At 45.9% G+C, this 18242-nt stretch overlaps 1 protein-coding gene and 1 pseudogene across 1 annotated transcript; both read right to left on the bottom strand.

Annotated features, from left to right (window-relative positions):
- Positions 1-4313: 4313 nt before the first annotated feature.
- LOC121378583 (tubulin alpha chain-like) lies at positions 4314-4904 on the bottom strand. Its single transcript, XM_041506834.1, has one exon. It carries the CDS (start codon positions 4887-4889, stop codon positions 4329-4331), a length of 561 nt encoding a protein of 186 aa, XP_041362768.1. The 5' UTR covers positions 4890-4904; the 3' UTR covers positions 4314-4328.
- Positions 4905-6905: 2001 nt separating this feature from the next.
- On the bottom strand, positions 6906-18024 carry LOC121388704 (annotated as a pseudogene).
- Positions 18025-18242: the final 218 nt, after the last annotated feature.

The raw sequence follows: 18242 nt of genomic DNA, 5'->3' as shown, positions 1-18242 counted from the left end.
TGGAGTCAATACCGGGTGTGGCCTCCGCGTGTGTTGACAACTGCCTGGCACCGCCTGCCCATTGAAGCAACCAGAGTACGGATGACGTCCCGGGGGATGGTGGCCCACTCGGCCTGCAAGGCTGCTGCCAGCTCGGGCAGGGTCTGGGGCTGTGGTTGTCGCTGTCGGAGGCGTCGGTCCAACTCGTCCCATAGATGCTCAATTGGGTTCAAATCCGGTGATGTCGATGGCCAAGGAAGGACGTTAATGTTGTTGTTCTGTAGGAAAGCCGTTGTGAGACGTGCTGTGTGAGGCCTGGCGTTGTCATGTTGGAACACTGCGTTGGCGTTGGCCATAACTGGAACGATGTGTGGCCGGAGGATCTGGTCAATGTAGCCCTGTTCATTCAGGTTGCCCTGCACGTGGACCAGGTCAGTTCTGCCAGTGTGTGAGATGGCTGCCCACACCATGACACTACCCCTGCCGAATCTGTCCACTTCCTGCACGCAGTTTGCCGCATAACGTTCACCACGACGCCTATACACGCGACATCTTCCATCATGACGTCGGAGCAGAAATCGGGACTCGTCACTGAACCACACCTGTCTCCATCGCAGTTGAGGCCATTGTCGATGAATCTGGCACCACTGCAGTCGGAGTCGACGGTGTTGTGGTGTTAAGATGACACCTCGAACTGGACGTCTGGCACGAATTCCTACCTCACGTAGGCGGTTCCGTACGGTCTGGTCGGATATCCTGCGCAAACCTGGTATTGCTGCGGCTGTGGAGGTGGCAGTAGTAAATCGTTCCCGAAGGTGGCGTACCCGGATGTAGCGGTCCTGCCCGGGGGTAGTGACCCGTGGTCGACCGGATCTAGGGAGGTCACGTGTTGATCCATGTTGCTGGTAACGGTCCCACAGTCTGGAGATGGTGCTTGGGGACACATGAATGCCCTGGCAACGGCCGTTCTGGATTCGCCTGCGTCTAGTCGGCCGATGGCATTGTTTCTCTGCGGTTCACTGAGACGTGGCATGTCCTGGATTGTCAACTGTCGGCCAGATACAGAGGCCAGGCAAGCGAACACCCTGCACTTTTATACTGTCGGTGTTCATGTTGCACGTGCAGACAACGCACGTGCAGTGGTGACATGGTTTGCACGTGGCTGCGTTTTTGCGAATATTCACATTTTGGAACTTTATTGTACAGTAGCTGCGTTTTATCGAATGTAACCGTGGGAATGTGTTTGGGACATGCAATGACCTTATATTCACAAAACATGAACCGGTAGGAAACATAAAATCGGAGTTATAACCCATTTGTAACCTTTTGCGTTTCTTTTTTTGAAGAGTATATTTTGAGAAAATCACTGTTAGACCCCTGTGTCCATCTGGTAACGGCTTTATTAAGTAACTTCTTTCTCACGGTTAGTCTTTCAGGTATTTCTCTGTAATATGTTGATACATGTACTTACTTCAGAATACCACAATTTATAAAGACATTAACTCATAACCGATTATCACTTACTGGCTTTTGCCTTAATTGACAGGCCATATCTAACAGATCCGTTATAAAAGCTCATTGGCCAGTGGCGGATCAAGAATATCAATTGGGGGTGGGTAGGGTGTGTGTGTGGGGGGGGGGGGGGGGGGAGCAATAACATGTGTCCGAACGCTACAAACGTTCTCAAAGGGGTTCCTCGGATTCTCCAACGTAAAAACAAAAGAAAAAAACAACAATTAACTATCGCAAACTTTAGGGGGCCCAGGCCCCTAGGCCCCCTTTAGACCCGCCATTGTTGACATAGCCAGGGTTTTATATGGGAGAGGGAGGCATGTTGTGAGGGCGACTGGCAGGTATAAAAGATGGTGTCACCGTGTGGGGAGGAGAGGTATAATCGGGGGTCATGATCCCATGCACCTCCGTCCACCGAAATGCTGTTTTGAATTGTGGCAGAATAAATCTCGAGCGGCGGAATATTAGGGGTCTTTGTCCCGTGCCCCCCACAAAGGTAGAAATGCTGCTTTATATTGGGGCAGAATACAACCCTGACAGGGTAATTGCAACTACGTTCGCTATCTCCTTAACTCGAGTCATCTCCAGCCCTCCCCTTATATATCAATATCAATATCAATAAGGAATGGGCTATTTATTTGTATGTATATTTTTTCATAATTCCCGAGTAAGATTTTTACATCCCTATTATTATACTAGACCAAGCACCTACAAATTCAAAGAACTAATGAGCAGTAAGAAAATAAGTGTATTAAAGAAGTTGCCGAAATTTATAAATGTAATTTGCCAGGTTTTTAAACGTCCTGGTAATTGAATAACTCATGTCACAATCAAAACTGTTTCCTAGCTATATTACAATTATTATTATTATTATTATTATTATTATTATTATTATTATCATTACTGTACCATGTACTACCATTACTATTACTACTACTGCTACTATTATTATACTACTACGACTACCATTACTGCTACCACCATTATTACTACTACTACTACTACTACTACTACTACTACTACTACTACTACTACTACTACTACTACTACTACTACTACTACTACTACCACTACTACTACTACTACTGTTACAGTTATTATCAATTAATATCATATACAAATAAATACATGTATTATGTATTATCATATGTTATTATTTCATCCTCCTGTAAACCATCTTGTCACGTTTATACTATTTATTATGTATGTTCCTCTAACGCCATTGTAGAACGGCCGGAGTGTAATAAAGTTCTGTTCTGTTCAGTTCTGTTCTGTTCGGCTGGAGACCTACTCTCGATTCACTAATATCAAAACCTATGTTAGCTCGGCCATTTACCTTTCGACCGACCGTTCAAAATTGCGCCAAATTCCCTCAATCAAAATTGCGCACCCTTTTCTCTTTGGCATTTAACTGCTCCATTCAAATTCCATAGCACCACCACCACCCCCACCCGCCTGCTACCGATTTGATCGGGCTGCTGGTGCTCCCTTGCACCTGCCAGTTCAGGCGGTCCCTCCTCTCCCCTCCCCCCACCTTTCCTGTCATGGACGTGCGCTACAACAGCTTGTTCTGAATGTGCACGTAAAACCCTATGACATGACATGACTTAAAACCCGTTCTCTTAATACCACTATACGAGGTAGTGACTAATGAGTGATTTTAGAATGGAAACACGTTCAAAAACATGTTCCCGTCTCTTCGAAAAGTTTACCAGTGCCCCACGACTGGTATATCAAAGGCCGTGGTATGTGCTGAGCTGTCGGTGTGAAAGTGCATATAAAAGATCCCTTGTTGCTAATGGAAAAATGTAGTGGGTTTCTTCTCAAGATTACGAGTCAAAAATACCAAATGTATGAAATCCAATGGCCGATGATTAATAAACCAATGTGCTCTAGTGGTGTCCTTAAGAAACACGTTACCGGCAAGTGTGATGGAACCATGCCAAAACTATCTACACTCACGACACTGAATGTTTGAGATACAACACGTTTATAGTTTGTTTTATTTAACGACACTATTAGAGATTTGTTAATCATCGACCATCTCACAGACAGGATAGCACATACCACAGCCTTTGATATATCAGTCGTGGCGCACGAGAAATGTTTTAATGGGCACACCGACGGGAATGCGTCCTAGACTGACCGCACACCAGGCGAGCGCTTTACCATGGGCTACGTCCCGCCCCTTTCAGATTTAAATACGAACCAGGAAGAGGATCTGGCGCATTTGGTACAGCGCTCGCCGGAGGTATTTCCGTGACTCATTGGGTCCGTCCCCTCCCATGTCTAAACTAGTGCCACAATCCCATTTCAACCCAAAGATAAAACCATTTGCCCTCCCAATTTCATCTAAAAATAAGTCAATCAGTATCCAAGTCCCCTAGTAACATCAATTTCTTGCTCATGTTGGTGATCACTTATTTAAAGATATCTACGATCTACGTTAATTTTATTAATAATAAAAATAAATAATAATAATGTTTGTTTTGTTTTTGTTTTTTTTAAACCCTCATCACTCCCCCCCCCCCCCCCAAAAAAAAAAAAACACAACCCCAAACAAAAACAAACAAACAACAACAAACCAACAACAACAACAACCCCCCAAAAAACCCCAAACAAAAAAAGCAACAACAACAAAACCAAACAGAAAACCCCACACAAACCAAACAAAAACAACAACAAATTAAAACAACAATCAAGTAACTTGACTAGGTTTTTTTACTTTATCATTTTCTTAATTTTGTAGATCTTTTGACAATGAGGTATTCATCAGAGTTGGATTTTGAACTTTTGTTTGGTAACTTCAATTGTCCGTCAGTATGAGTATTAGTCAGTTAATATTCCTCCCCTTCTACTTCTCCTTCACCTTCAACTGACTCTACACCAACCTCTTCGTAATCCTTCTCCAGGGCAGCCAGATCCTCGCGAGCCTCCGAGAACTCTCCCTCCTCCATACCCTCACCGACGTACCAGTGGACGAAGGCGCGCTTGGCGTACATCAGATCGAACTTGTGGTCGAGACGCGCCCACGCCTCGGCGATGGCGGTCGTATTGCTCAACATGCAGACGGCACGCTGGACCTTGGCCAAGTCACCTCCCAGGACGACGGTGGGCGGCTGGTAGTTAATGCCGACCTTGAACCCGGTGGGACACCAGTCGACGAACTGGATGTTTCTCTTGGTCTTGATGGTAGCAATGGCAGCGTTGACGTCCTTGGGCACTACGTCACCACGGTACAGCATGCAGCAGGCCATGTACTTTCCGTGACGAGCCCTGTCACCATAGTGACTATCAATGAACGGTGGTGGGCAAACAATGAACATGTCGAAACCAATCTGACAAGGTCTCATCAAATCTTGGTTTAGATTTGGAGAAGGTATAGGCCGAGTGTCCATAGAAGTTCACTTTTCAAGCATTTTTTTTTTTTTTTTTTGTATTATCGACAATGGTATCTTCCTATTTCAGAATTAATATGTTAACGTATTATCGACAATGGTACCTTCCTATTTCAGAATTAATATGTTATAAAGTGTTAGTAGAACTTTCAAAGTTTAGTTTTTATATAAGATCTCACTACACAGATGTCATCTGCCACTGAAACCCATGTTAAATTGCCCAACTTCAAATAAAGATTGCCAATAGAACGGGTTCTCGTTGGCACTAACAACATACACCATTGCGAACATACATTATGTAAGCATTTATTTTCACTCCAAAATTGAGATCATTTCTGTCTCAGTTTTTTGCTATATGACCACATCTGGCTGTGGTACCGGTCCGAACAGGTGGTTCATTAACCGATTCACTCCGGCTGTCTCTTGCGCTATACATCCATGTCTCAAAAGGTCAGTGCACAATATTACAAATGAGCATGGGCAAAATACAGCTAGAAGGCTAACTATTAAACATACATATTGTTTTAATTCTTTATCATTTCCTAGAAGTGAATATGTGAACCATAACTTGTGTCACAATTAGTAACTATAGTGGACCGTCATCAATGAACTCTCACCCGGAAGTGATCTGTGTAGTGCGACCTTAGTTTTGATACGAGATAACTCTTTTTGATTAATTTCACTACAGAGGGGTAACAAGAAAATAATCAGTTATCTCATTAAAGCAAGACTATAGGTGGCACTAAACCAAATAACTTCCGGCTGGGTCAGAGTTAGAGGTACACCGAACTTTTGATAGAGAAGTTAACACCACAAGTCCTGTGATTGGTTAAAAATATGTGTTGGTTTTAAAAGAAAATTGTTTCATCTGGACTAAAAATGTATGTAATTTTATTTCATCTAGTACAACTGTGTCAAGTAGCCTTGTGCTTGGAACATGTATAGGGTACTTGTAAAACTAGGGGTGTTGTAAAAACATCTCATTATACCGTAAATGAGCCATAAAAGGTACCATTTTCTTCAGTTAACCAGCTACATTTTTTTTTTTACATTGGTAGAAAGGACTCTTTTTATATGCACTATCTGACAGACAGGATAGCTAATACCATAACCTTTGATAGACCAGTCGTGGCGCACGAGAAATAGCCCAGTGGGCCCACAGACATGAATTGATCCTAAACCGACCGCGCATCTGGGAAACGCTTTACCACTGGGCTACGTCCCTTCCCTTTTGAGACGTAAATACGAACCAGGACCAGGATCTGGCGCATTTGGTCGAGCGCTCCTCATTGGTTCCATCCCGAACCCCCTCCCCGCCATATCCAAATCCAGTGCCACAATCCCACTTCCACCCAAAGATACAACCATTTTCCCGCTCCCAATTTAATCTAGATATACGTCATCAGTCTCCTTAGTACATCAACTTGACCTTTCTTACTCAACTTGCCTTTGGTGGCCATTTATTTAAAGATATCTACATTAATTTTATTACTATTAAAACAAATAATCCACTTATTACTCCCCCTACTAAACTCCCTCCCCTACCCCCCCCCCCACCCCCCACCCCCCACCCCAACCTCACATGAACTAAAACAACAAACTAAACGATCAAGTAACTTGACTCTTTTTTTCTTTTAACTTTATCATTTTCTAAAGTTAGTTGATCTTTTGACAATTGCGTATTGATCACTGTTGGATTTTGAACTTTATTGGGTTAACTGTTCAATAGTCCGTCAGTGTGAGTATTAGTCAGTTAATATTCCTCCCCTTCTTCTTCTCCTTCACCATCAACGGAGTCTACGCCAACTTCTTCGTAGTCCTTCTCCAAGGCAGCCAGATCTTCGCGAGCCTCCGAGAACTCTCCCTCCTCCATACCCTCACCGACGTACCAGTGAACGAAGGCGCGCTTGGCGTACATCAGATCGAACTTGTGGTCGAGACGCGCCCACGCCTCGGCGATGGCGGTCGTGTTGCTCAACATGCAGACGGCACGCTGGACCTTGGCCAAGTCACCTCCCGGGACGACGGTGGGTGGCTGGTAGTTGATGCCGACCTTGAACCCGGTGGGACACCAGTCGACGAACTGGATGGTCCTCTTGGTCTTGATGGTGGCGATGGCGGCGTTGACGTCCTTGGGTACGACGTCACCACGGTACAGCATGCAGCAGGCCATGTACTTTCCGTGACGAGGATCGCACTTGACCATCTGGTTGGCAGGCTCGAAGGTTGCGTTGGTGATCTCGGCAACAGACAGCTGTTCGTGGTAGGCCTTCTCGGCGGAGATGACCGGGGCGTAGGTGGCCAGGGGGAAGTGGATACGTGGGTAGGGCACCAAGTTGGTCTGGAACTCGGTCAAGTCGACGTTGAGGGCGCCGTCGAATCGGAGGGATGCAGTAATTGAGCTCACAATCTGACCAATGAGTCGGTTCAAGTTGGTGTAGGTCGGTCGCTCAATGTCAAGGTTACGACGGCAGATGTCGTAGATGGCCTCGTTGTCAACCATGAATGCGCAGTCGGAGTGTCTGGCTGTGGTACCCGTCCGAACAGGTGGTTCATTAACCGATTCACTCTGGCTGTCTCTTGCGCTATACATCCATGTCCCAAAAGAACAGTGCACAATATTACAAATTAGCATGGGCAAAGTACAGCCAGAAGGCTAACCATTAAACATGCATATCGTTTAATTCTTCATTTCCATATAAGTGAATATGTGAACCATAACTTGTGTCACAATTAGGAACTATAGCGGACTGTGATCAATGAACTCTCACCCTGAAGTGATCTGTGTAGTGAGACCATAGTCTTGATACGAGATAACTCTATTTGATTAATTTCACTACAGACGGGTAACAAGAAAATAATCAGTCATCTCATTAAAGCAAGACTATAGGTGGCACTAAACCAAATAACTTCCGGCTGGGTCAGAGTTAGAGGTACACCGAACTTTTGATAGAGAAGTTAACCAACCACAATGTCCTGTGATTGGTTAAAAATATGCGTTTTTGGTTTGTAAAAAAAAAAATTAGTTTCATCTGGGCTAACAATTTATGTAATTTTTTTTCATCTAGTACCACCTGTGTCAAGTGAAGCCTTGGCCTGTGTAGGTGGTACCTGTAAAAACAAATACTCAAATTTTTTGTGCGAAACTAGGGGTGTTTATATCCGTAAATGAGCCATAAAAGGTACCATTTTTATGCAGTTTAACCAGCTACAATCTTTTTTTTACATTGTAGAAAGGACTCATTTTATATGCACTATCTGACAGAATGGATAGCTAATACCACCTTTGATATACCAGTCGTGCGCACGAAGAAATAGCCCAGTGGGCCCATCGACACGAATTGATCCTAGACCGACCGCGCATCTGGGAAACGCTTACCCACTGAGGCTACGTCCCTTCCTTTTGAGACTTTAAATAACGAACCTGGAACAGGATCTGGCGCATTTTGGTCGAGCGCTCGCCTGACAGTATCTGCGTTTTTCCTCATGGTTCCATACCAAACACCCCTTCCCGACCATATCCAAAATCCAGTGCCGCAATCCCACTTCCACCCAAAGAATACAACCATTTCCCTGCTCCCAATTTTAATGTAGATATACGTCCTCGAGTCAGTCCTTAGTACATCAACTTGAACCCTTCTTGCTCAACTTGCCTTGGTGGCCATTTATTTAAAGATATCTACATTATGTTATTTACTATTAAAAAAAAAAAAAAATCCACTCATCACTCCCCACACCCAACCCCCTCCCCTAAAAAAATACACCCCACCCCAACCTCACATAAACAAAAAATAACAAACTAAAACGATCAAGTAACTTGACTCGTTTTTTTTCTTTTAACTATCATTTCCAAATTTAGTTGATTTTTGACAACTGCGTATTGATCAGAGTTGGATTTTTGGAACTTTATTGGGGGTTAACTGTTCAATAGTCCGTCAGTGTGAGGATATTAGTCAGTAATATTCCGCCCCTTCTTCTCTCCTTCACCTTCAACGGAGTCTACGCCAACTTTCTTCGTATAGTCCTTATCCAAGGCAGCCAGATCCTCGCGAGCCTCCGAGAACTATCCCTCCTCCATACCCTCACCGACCGTACCAGTGGACGAAGGCGCGCTTGGCGTACATCAGGATCGAACGGTGTGGTCGAGACGAGCCCCACGCAGCGGCGATGGCGGTCGTGTTGCTCAAACAGCGCAGAGGGCACGCTGTACCTTGGCCAATGTCACCTCCCCGGACGACGGTGGGTGGCTGGTAGTTGATTGACGACCTTGAACTTGAACCGGTGGGAACACCAGTCGACGAACTGGATGGTCCTCTTGTCTTGATGGTGGCGATGGCGACGTTTGACGTCCTTGGGCACGGACGTCACCACGGTACAGCATGGCAGCATGGGGACATGTACTTTCCGTGACGAGGATCGCACTTGAACCATTCTGGTTGGCAGGCTCGAAGGTTGTGCGTTGCGTGGCTGATCTCGGCAAACAGACAGCTGTTCGTGGTAGGCTTCTCGGCGAGAATGAACGGGGCGTAGGTGGCCAGGGGGAAGTGGATAGCGTGGGTAGGGATCCAAGTTGGTCTGGAACTTCGGTCAAGTCTACGTTGAGGGCGCCGGCGAATCGGGAGGGACGCAGAATTGAGCTGCTGACAATCTGGCCAAACCGAGTCGGTTCAAGTTGGTGTAGGTTGGTCGCGCGATGTCAAGGTTAGCGACGGAAGATGTCGTTAGATCCTCGTTGTCGACCATGACATGACGCAGTCGGAGTGTTCCAGGGTTGTGGTGGGTGGTCAGGGGATGGAGTTCGTAGGGTTCGACAACGTCGGGTGGAAGATTTTGAGGGGCTGGCAAGTTTAGTTTTAGACCTGCGAACTCTCCAGTTTGGATTTCTTGCCGTAGTTCGAACAGAGAGACGCTCCAACAACAGAGAGGTGAAAACCGGAGCCGGTTCCTCCACCGGGAAATGCTGTGGAATGATGAGGAACCCCTGAGACCGCTGCATAACTTTGGATGCAAGTGATTCTTGGCCAGATTACGGATTCTGTCGAGGTACGAGGTCGACGATCTAATTGCCAACGGTTGTAAGGTAGTGCCGCGGGCGTAGTTTTTGGCGGCGTCCTCCTTGCCGGTGATCCGCTTGCTGGGGTGGAACAACTGGCGTAGGGTACCGGTTTTCGAACCTAATTGGAAGAACACGAATTGCAGTTTTAATATTTGCTGCTCGTTTCTGAACTCATTGGCATATGAGGCCAAATTACTAAGAAAACCATTCATTGATTTTAAGATAACGTGAGGTAAGTGGTTCATTCAAACATTTGTGTAATACGGTCCTCTATTTTTCGTATTAGGGTTTTTCATATTGCTGTTCATTTTGTCCACTTCTTTATCTGTCTGACCTCTTTTCAACATCTATCTGACTCTTTTAAATATCTGTTTCTTCTCTCAGGTAGGCTTAGTCTCGAATGGATTCACTATTGGCTTTCATATGCTGTTCCCTGAGAGGGCTGTCTCTGGATCTCATGTAGGTATTCTCTAGGGATTGTCTCCGTTCGTGAGAATACCTAAGGTCTCCCCTGACCTCTCTGTAGTCTCTTCGAGATCTCTCAACTCGCTGTGAGCTAGCCTGGTTCTCACGGCCTCTCTCTCTCTCTCTCTCTATCTCTCAACCTGTCTCTCCGATCTGGTCCTACCTAGGCCTCCCCTCTCTAGATCTAGTCTTCTCTCTATATCTCTCTAAGCTCTCCGACATAGATCTGGTCTCCTCCCTCCGGCCATCGCCCTCCCTCTCTCTCGCCTCTCTCTCTCTCTCTCCTGCTCTCGCCTCTCTCGGCTCTGGTCTCTTCTCTCTCTCTCTCTCTTCTCTCTCTCATATACATATATACTTACCAACCACAGTTGGGCTCAAGATCGACGAAGACAGCTCCGGTGAACGTGCTTGCCCGTGCCCTGTCTCCTCGCGTGAAGCAGGTGTTGAAGGAGTCTCCCCTCCCCAATGGGCTTGTCGGACGGCATCTGTCCATCAGGTTGGCTTCCGTGGCTCCAGGGACAGTACAACTCCCCATGCATTGCCGATCATGGACTCCGGCTTGTCCCACGTGGGATACTGAGGCATTCCCTACTGAATAAACACATTGCTATTCCGTTTGTAATAAAATAACTATCAAGAACAACGATAGTGACGTTGCTGATGGGATCAAGATAAATCTTGACGAGTTAGTCTCACTACGCTTGGCGTTGTGCGCTAGGTCAAATAGCCCTGCATTAGGCAAGAAAGCTGACAATCCCCAGAAGTGAGCACCCAATGAAATACAAAGTTGTAATGTTGTTTTGTCTAATGATATGAGCACTGATGAGTGCATTTTGAAGTTTTATTTAGCCATTAGCTATTGGATGGTCAAACATAGTGGTAATTTAACATAGTCTCAGAGAGGAAACCGCCTAAAAATGTTAGTAGCAACAGATCCTTTTGCTTCTCTACCATCCCCCAGACAGGGATCGCACATACTACTGCCCTTGATATACCAGTCGTGGTGGCACTGGCTGGAACGAGAACATAGCCAACTGGTCCACCCGAGGGGATCGAGTCTTCCTAACCGACCGCGGATCTAGGCGAGGCGCTTTACACTTTGCTACGTCCCGCACACTCCATGTAAATACAAAGTCCGAATGTGTTTATTACCATAAAGAAGTTGTTATCTTCACCCCCTGTGGTGACTCAACACCTTCGTTATCGTTTTGGTTACACATATTTATAACCACATGTACGTGTGTTCACAATTTCAACTACATACGACTGGCTGCACCTAGCTGATGATGACGTCAAACAGTGCCATGCATCCAATGAAAAACTACACATGGACATCGATTAGACTCCGTGATGTATAATCTAAACTGACCTCAGTGTGCGCTGTGACGCACTAAGTAAGCCATCAAGTGCAACGGCTCTAAATATAACGTTTAGTCGAAAAAGATGTGAAAACATGGTCTTCAGCCAACTGGTCTCTCCTGAGGATTCCTGTAGTCTCTCTATATCCCTAAATTCGTTGTGCGTCAGAGATCAATGCCCTCCTGTAGTCTTTCTATCTCCCCTCCGGGCGCTCCCTGGTCTTCCTGCCCCCTCGTCGTTCTCCGCTCCCCCCCTCCTGTGAGATGAATGGTCTTCTCCCGGCCTCCTGTATCGTTTTCCTCCCTCTCTCCCCCTCGTTGTCCGCTCCCTGTCTCCGGCCCCGGGCCCCTAATACGGCGTCGTCTTCAAGTCCCACCCGCCCCCCCTCGTTGTGCGCTTAGGTGCGACATGGTCTCCCCAGCCCCTCGTCTTCCTGGTTCCCCTGTGTCTTCTATCTATCCCGCCCCCCTCGTTGTGGCCCCCCGCTCTCACTCTGGCCCCCCCTACCTGTCGTCTTCTTCTCCCCTCCGTGGCGCTCCTGGTCTTTTTTTTTTTTTTATATGCCCGCTGTCATCTTCTTTATCTCCCCTCCTCTTGAGGCGCTGGCCTGGTCTTCACGGCCCTCTAGGTGCTTCTCGCTCTCTGATTAAGCAGTTGCCGCTCCTGGTCTGCCCGCCCTCCCGTCGTCTTCTCAGCATCTCCACGGCCATTGTTCCGATCATGGTGTTGCTCCGGCCCCTGGTCGGAATAGCTCTCGCCCCCCCCCTGACGTTGATCGCTCCTGACTTCCCCCGGCCCGTCATCGTGTCGTCTTACCATTGGCTACGTCCCCCCTCGTTGTCTGTGACCCTGGTCTCTCCCGGGGGCCCCTCAATTCGTGATGGGAAAGAGAAAAGTTTTCGTTGTCAAAATATCCCTGGTCTTGTACAAGGTTGCTCATGTCTGTCTTCTCTCCTCCCCCGTGTAATGCTCATCATGCTCTCTCCCCACCCGGCCCCCTGTCGTAGTCTCTATCTACACTGGCTGTTCCGCTCACCTGGTATCGGCCCCGAAGTCATTATGTAGTATTTCACTGCACACCCCCTTGCTGCCGCTCGGTGTTCTTCCCCCGGCCCTCCCGAGTCTGCCTCAGCAGGACACTCCTGTCCGCATACCTGGTCTGGAGAACCGCCCCTCGTGTAGCTTTCTCTCTCATCCCCCTCGAAAGCTGTTACTGCCTAGGAGAACCGTATGTTGGCACCCTGTCGCTTGCCTATCTCCACCCCTCCGTTGTCGCTGCCTGGTATTCCCCGGCGCTCGTGGATTCTCTCTACCCCCCCTCCTGGCGGATAATGGTCTCCCCCGCCCACTGTGTGTCTTCTCTATACCACCTCGTTGGAGCTGGGGCTCTCCCGGCCCTTCCTGTCGTTTTATATAGTCCCCCCCTCGTGTGAGCTGCTGGTCTCTCGCCACTCCTGTAGTCTTCTCTACTACCCCATCCGTGTGAGCGGCATGGTCTCCTCCGCCCCGTGGTCTTCCGGCCCCTCATGTAGGATGGTCTCAATCCCCCCTCGTTTTGAGCAACACCTATCTGTCTGACCTTTCACCCCCCCCGAATATCGTAGTATATCTCTCTCTCCCCCACAGTGTGTTAGTATCTCATGGCTTCACTCTTAATCTGCCTTTCTGTCTGTATCTATTCTCTGTCTCTGCTCATTCCCCCCTCGCTTTCCCCCCTTTCCTCCTTTTCCCCCCGTCTTCTTCTCCCTCTTTCCCCCCCCCGTTCTTTTTTCCTCTCTCGTCCATAGACTTACCAACCACAGTTGGCTCAAGATCGACGAAGACAGCCCGGGGAACGTGCTTGCCCGCCCCTGTCTCGCTGAAGAAGGTGTTGAAGGAGTCGTCCCCTCCCCCAATGGTCTTGTCGGACGGCATCTGTCCATCAGGCTGGATTCCGTGCTCCAGACAGTACAACTCCCAGCATGCATTGCCGATCTGGACTCCGGCTTGTCCCACGTGGATACTGATGCATTCCCTCTGAAGAAAAACATTTATTCCGTTTATAATAAAATAACAATAAGAACAACGATAGTGACGTTGATGATGGTGATTCAAGATAAATCTGACGAGTTAGTTCACTACGCTTGGCGTGACTAGTTCAAAATAGCACTGCATTGGCAAGAAAGCTGAAATCCCCAGAAGTGTCACCAATGAAATACAAAGTTAAATTTGTTTTGTTTAATGATATGACTAGAGCACATTGATTTATTTATCATTAGCTATTGGATGTCAAACATATGGTAATTTAACATAGTCTCAGAGAGGAAACCCGCTAAAAATGTTAGTAGCAACAGATATTTTTATGCACCATCCCACAGACAGGATAGCACATACTACGGCCATTGATATACCAGTTGTGGTGCACTGGCTGGAACGAGAAATAGCCCAATGGGTCCACCGACGGGGATCGATCCCTAACCGACCGCGGATCTAGCGAGCGCTTTACAACTTTGCTACGTCCCGCACCTCCATGAAATACAAAGTCCCGAAGTGTGTATATTACCATAGAAGTGTTTCTTCAACACCCGTTGGTGACAACACCATTCGTTATTTTTGGTTACACATAGTTATTAACACATGTACGTGTGTTCACAATTTCAAGACATACGACTGGCTGCACCTAGCTGATGATGACGTCAACAGTGCCATGCATCCAATGAAAAACTACACGATGGACATCGATTAGACTGTGATGTATAATTAACCTGACATTCATGGGTCTGTGACGCTAAGTCAGCTACAAGTGCAACGGCTGTAAATAACGTTTAGTCGAAAAAGATGTTAAAATTTGCTTAAAACCTGGTTTTTGAGGATATGTAAGAAATAGAATAATACATTCGTGTTCGTTAGATACCATTTATTTCACAATTCGTTGTTTAAAAACGTATCAAACTTGCTTTCGCTCGTTAGATACATTTTAAAATAACTCGTTTGAGGTAAATGGTATCTAACGGATACTCGTGTATTATTATCTATATATTTCTCAGTCAACTCCCACCCCCCACCCCCCACCCTCACCCCTTAATTTCTACATGATTCCACCCTGCCTGGTTATTTAAAATAAAATATTTAAAATTGACTATGAGTATTGTGTTTAGAAAAGGTAAAACATCACTTGCATTGAAAATACGAAGGAAGGAAATGTTTTATTTAACGACGCACTCAACACATTTTATTTACGGTTATATGGCGTCGGACATATGGTTAAGGACCACAGATATTGAGGGAGGAAACCCGCTGTCACCACTTCATAGGCTACTCTTTTCGATTAGCAGCAAGGGATCTTTTATATGCACCATCCCATAGACAGGATAGCACATACCACGGCCATTGATGCACCATTCGTGGTGCACTGGCTGGAGCGAGAAGTAGCCCAATGGGCCCACTGACGGGGATCGATCCCAAACCGACCGCGCATCAATCGAGTGCTTTACCATTGGGCTACGTCCCGCCCCTTGCAGTGAAAATATACTCTGTCAAAAAAGAAACGCATTGGTGATAGGGAAAGAAGAAAAGTTTGATTTGACAAAATATCGTTTTTTTTGTACAAGGTTGCTGAATGACCATGTTTGTTAATGTTCCTGGAATGGGACAGCATGCCCAAATGCACCCTAAAACAAATTTAACGCAGGTACCAGCAGTTTCAATCAGCTGAAGACCGGCCCAGAAGTGGAAGACCTCGCATAACAACTGCAGCACAAGATCGCTACATCCGGGTTCTTCACTTGCGTCACCGAACTGCCACAGCAACGAACACTGCTGGACGCATACCTGGTTTGAGAAGGGTGTCTGCACAAACCATTCGGAACCGACTTCGAGAAGCTGGTTTACGGGCTAGGAGACCGTATGTTGGCCCCGTCCTGCAACGTCAACATCAACATTTACGTTTTCCTTCTACAGCGACGTGATGGACAACAACGTGTTTACAGACGCCGCAATAAACGTTTTGCGTCGCCCAATTTGACAGATTCAGTGGAAGGAGTGTCATGATGTGGGGAGCCATCTCATACACCGGTAGAAGTAAACTTGTGTTCGTACAAGGCAACCTGACAGCTGTACGCTACCGGAATGAAATACTTCGCCGTCACATGCTTCCCATTTTGGATTGACAGAGAGAACTCTTTCAGCAGGACAATGCCAGGCCGCATACGGCACGTGTAACAATGGATTTTCTACAGAATGAGAACATTAATGTGCTTCCGTGGCCATCAAGATCGCCAGATCTCAACCCCATTGAACATCTATGGGACGAACTGGACAGATGTGTACGCCAGCGTGACCCGGAGACTCAGACGCTTCCGGAACTGTCACATGCACTGCAGGAAGAATGGGCTAGGATTCCACGTGCCCGGATTCCGAGACTCATTCAGTCTATGCCAAAGAGATGTTGCGCAGTGATTGCAATTACACACGGTACTGATTTCAGCGCCCTCGTGCGACGCTGTTTGGTGACAAAAACGCCTCCACTGCCGTCAGTCCATAACAACAACATTGTCACATAATCATGTCAAATTTGACTGTGGCACGATCATAAATAACGATATTATGCCACTTTGTATTAAAGAGATAATTCCATGAATATTTTGCCTATGCGTTTCTTTCTGAAAATGTCACGTCCTAGCTCAAAATGTTACCCTGGAATGGCCCATAAGTGAAAGAAAAGCATTTTAAGTTCGTCCAGACTCTGGATATTCTATGTATTATGGAGAGGGTTAGCCCGAGTACTCTGACTGTAAGAGAGCTAGACGGACATTTGGACATAAACACGCTCTCATTACAGTCAGAGACCAACCTATGTCTTTTTTTGGCAATTCCTGACTACCAAATGGTAGGCAACGAGTCCCACTCTAATACCACAACAATCCTATGTTTGACGTCAAATACCTTTACATCAATCATTTTCGAGTTAAGTGATACAAAAAAATCCACATATTAATCACTAATACACATACTACAGAAAGAAACCCGACGGCACCCACATTCAGCTACGCTTCGTGACACTCCGTCGCAACAATTGCAAAGCTCGGCGATCTATTTCGAGACGTAGACCACGTGATCGCGCACTGGGCGATTCTGCCTTGTGCAGCAGTTACAGGGGCCGTCTCATATCAAGCGAAGTTACATGGAAGAGTTGGCTAATGCCGTTTTGGATGAATTTGGATTTCATTACGTCATTAAACCAAAACAATTACACATTATTGATTCCATCGACAGGATACGGCAAAAGTATGTGCTACGTACTGCCTCCTCTTATGAGATGACCCCTGTAACTGCAGCACAAGGCGGAATCGCCCAGTCTCGAAATAGATTAACAGCAAGGGATGTTTTATTTGCGCTTCCCACAAGCAAAACAGCGCAAACCAAGGCCTTTGTTGAACCAGTTATGGATCACTGGTCGGTGCAAGTGGTTTACACCTACCCATTGAGTCTTGCGGAGCACTCACTCAGGGTTTGGAGTCGGTATCTGGATTAAAAATCCCATGCCTCGACTGGGATCCGAATCCAGCACCTACCAGCCTGTTTTTTGTTGACCGATGGCCTAACCACGACACCACCGAGGACGGTAAAAAAACAAATAATAATAAATAAATAATAAATAAATAAATAATAATAATAATAATAATAATAATAATAATAAGGAAATGTTTTATTTAACGACACACTTTATTTACGGTTATATGGCGTCAGACATATGGTTAAGGACCACACAGAAATTGACAGAGGAAACCCGCTGTCGCCACTTCATGGGCTACTCTTTCCGATTAGCAGCAAGGGATCTTTTATATGCACTATCCCACAGACAGGGTAGTACATACCACATCCTTTGATATACGAGTCGTGGAACGAGAAAATAGGACGCCTCATTAAAAAAAGAATAAATAACATAAAGTAAAATTAAATTAAGGTAAAATAAATTGAAATGAAATACTAAAATAAATAAATAAAATAAAATAGCATCTTAAGATGATTCTATACTAACTGAAAATAGATTCATTTATAATTTAAGTTTGGAGTAAGTGAAACAAATTAAAAAATATATATTGTGTAATATTAGATTAAACTTACCATTTTGGCAACAGTGAGTAGTTAGTCTGCAGTAGAAATGTAACGCTTTCTTTCTGCGACAAAAACCGTTATAATAAACAACCCAACTATGGCGTCTATATAACGTTGGCCAGGACAACCGCGCCGTTGCTGGTACAAAACGTAATTTATTGTAACTGCAGTTGTCTCCCCTAGACGTCTGTCAGTGGCGTCATCAGTAGTTTGAAGCGCTTGAATGATTAGTATCATCGGGTTCTGTCTATTACATAAATAATACTACACAAGTGGCCGTTAGATACCATTAATCCCGTAACCACTGTATACATTGGCAAGATATGATGACTAAATAAATCTTTATATTTTTGGTCACAGGTCACGTGACCAATTGC

The sequence above is a fragment of the Gigantopelta aegis genome, chromosome 2, assembly GCF_016097555.1.
Source record: "Gigantopelta aegis isolate Gae_Host chromosome 2, Gae_host_genome, whole genome shotgun sequence".
NCBI classification, from domain to species: domain Eukaryota; kingdom Metazoa; phylum Mollusca; class Gastropoda; order Neomphalida; family Peltospiridae; genus Gigantopelta; species Gigantopelta aegis.
The sequence above is the reverse complement of the archived record's forward strand: the minus strand, read 5'-3'. Positions and strand labels throughout refer to the sequence as shown.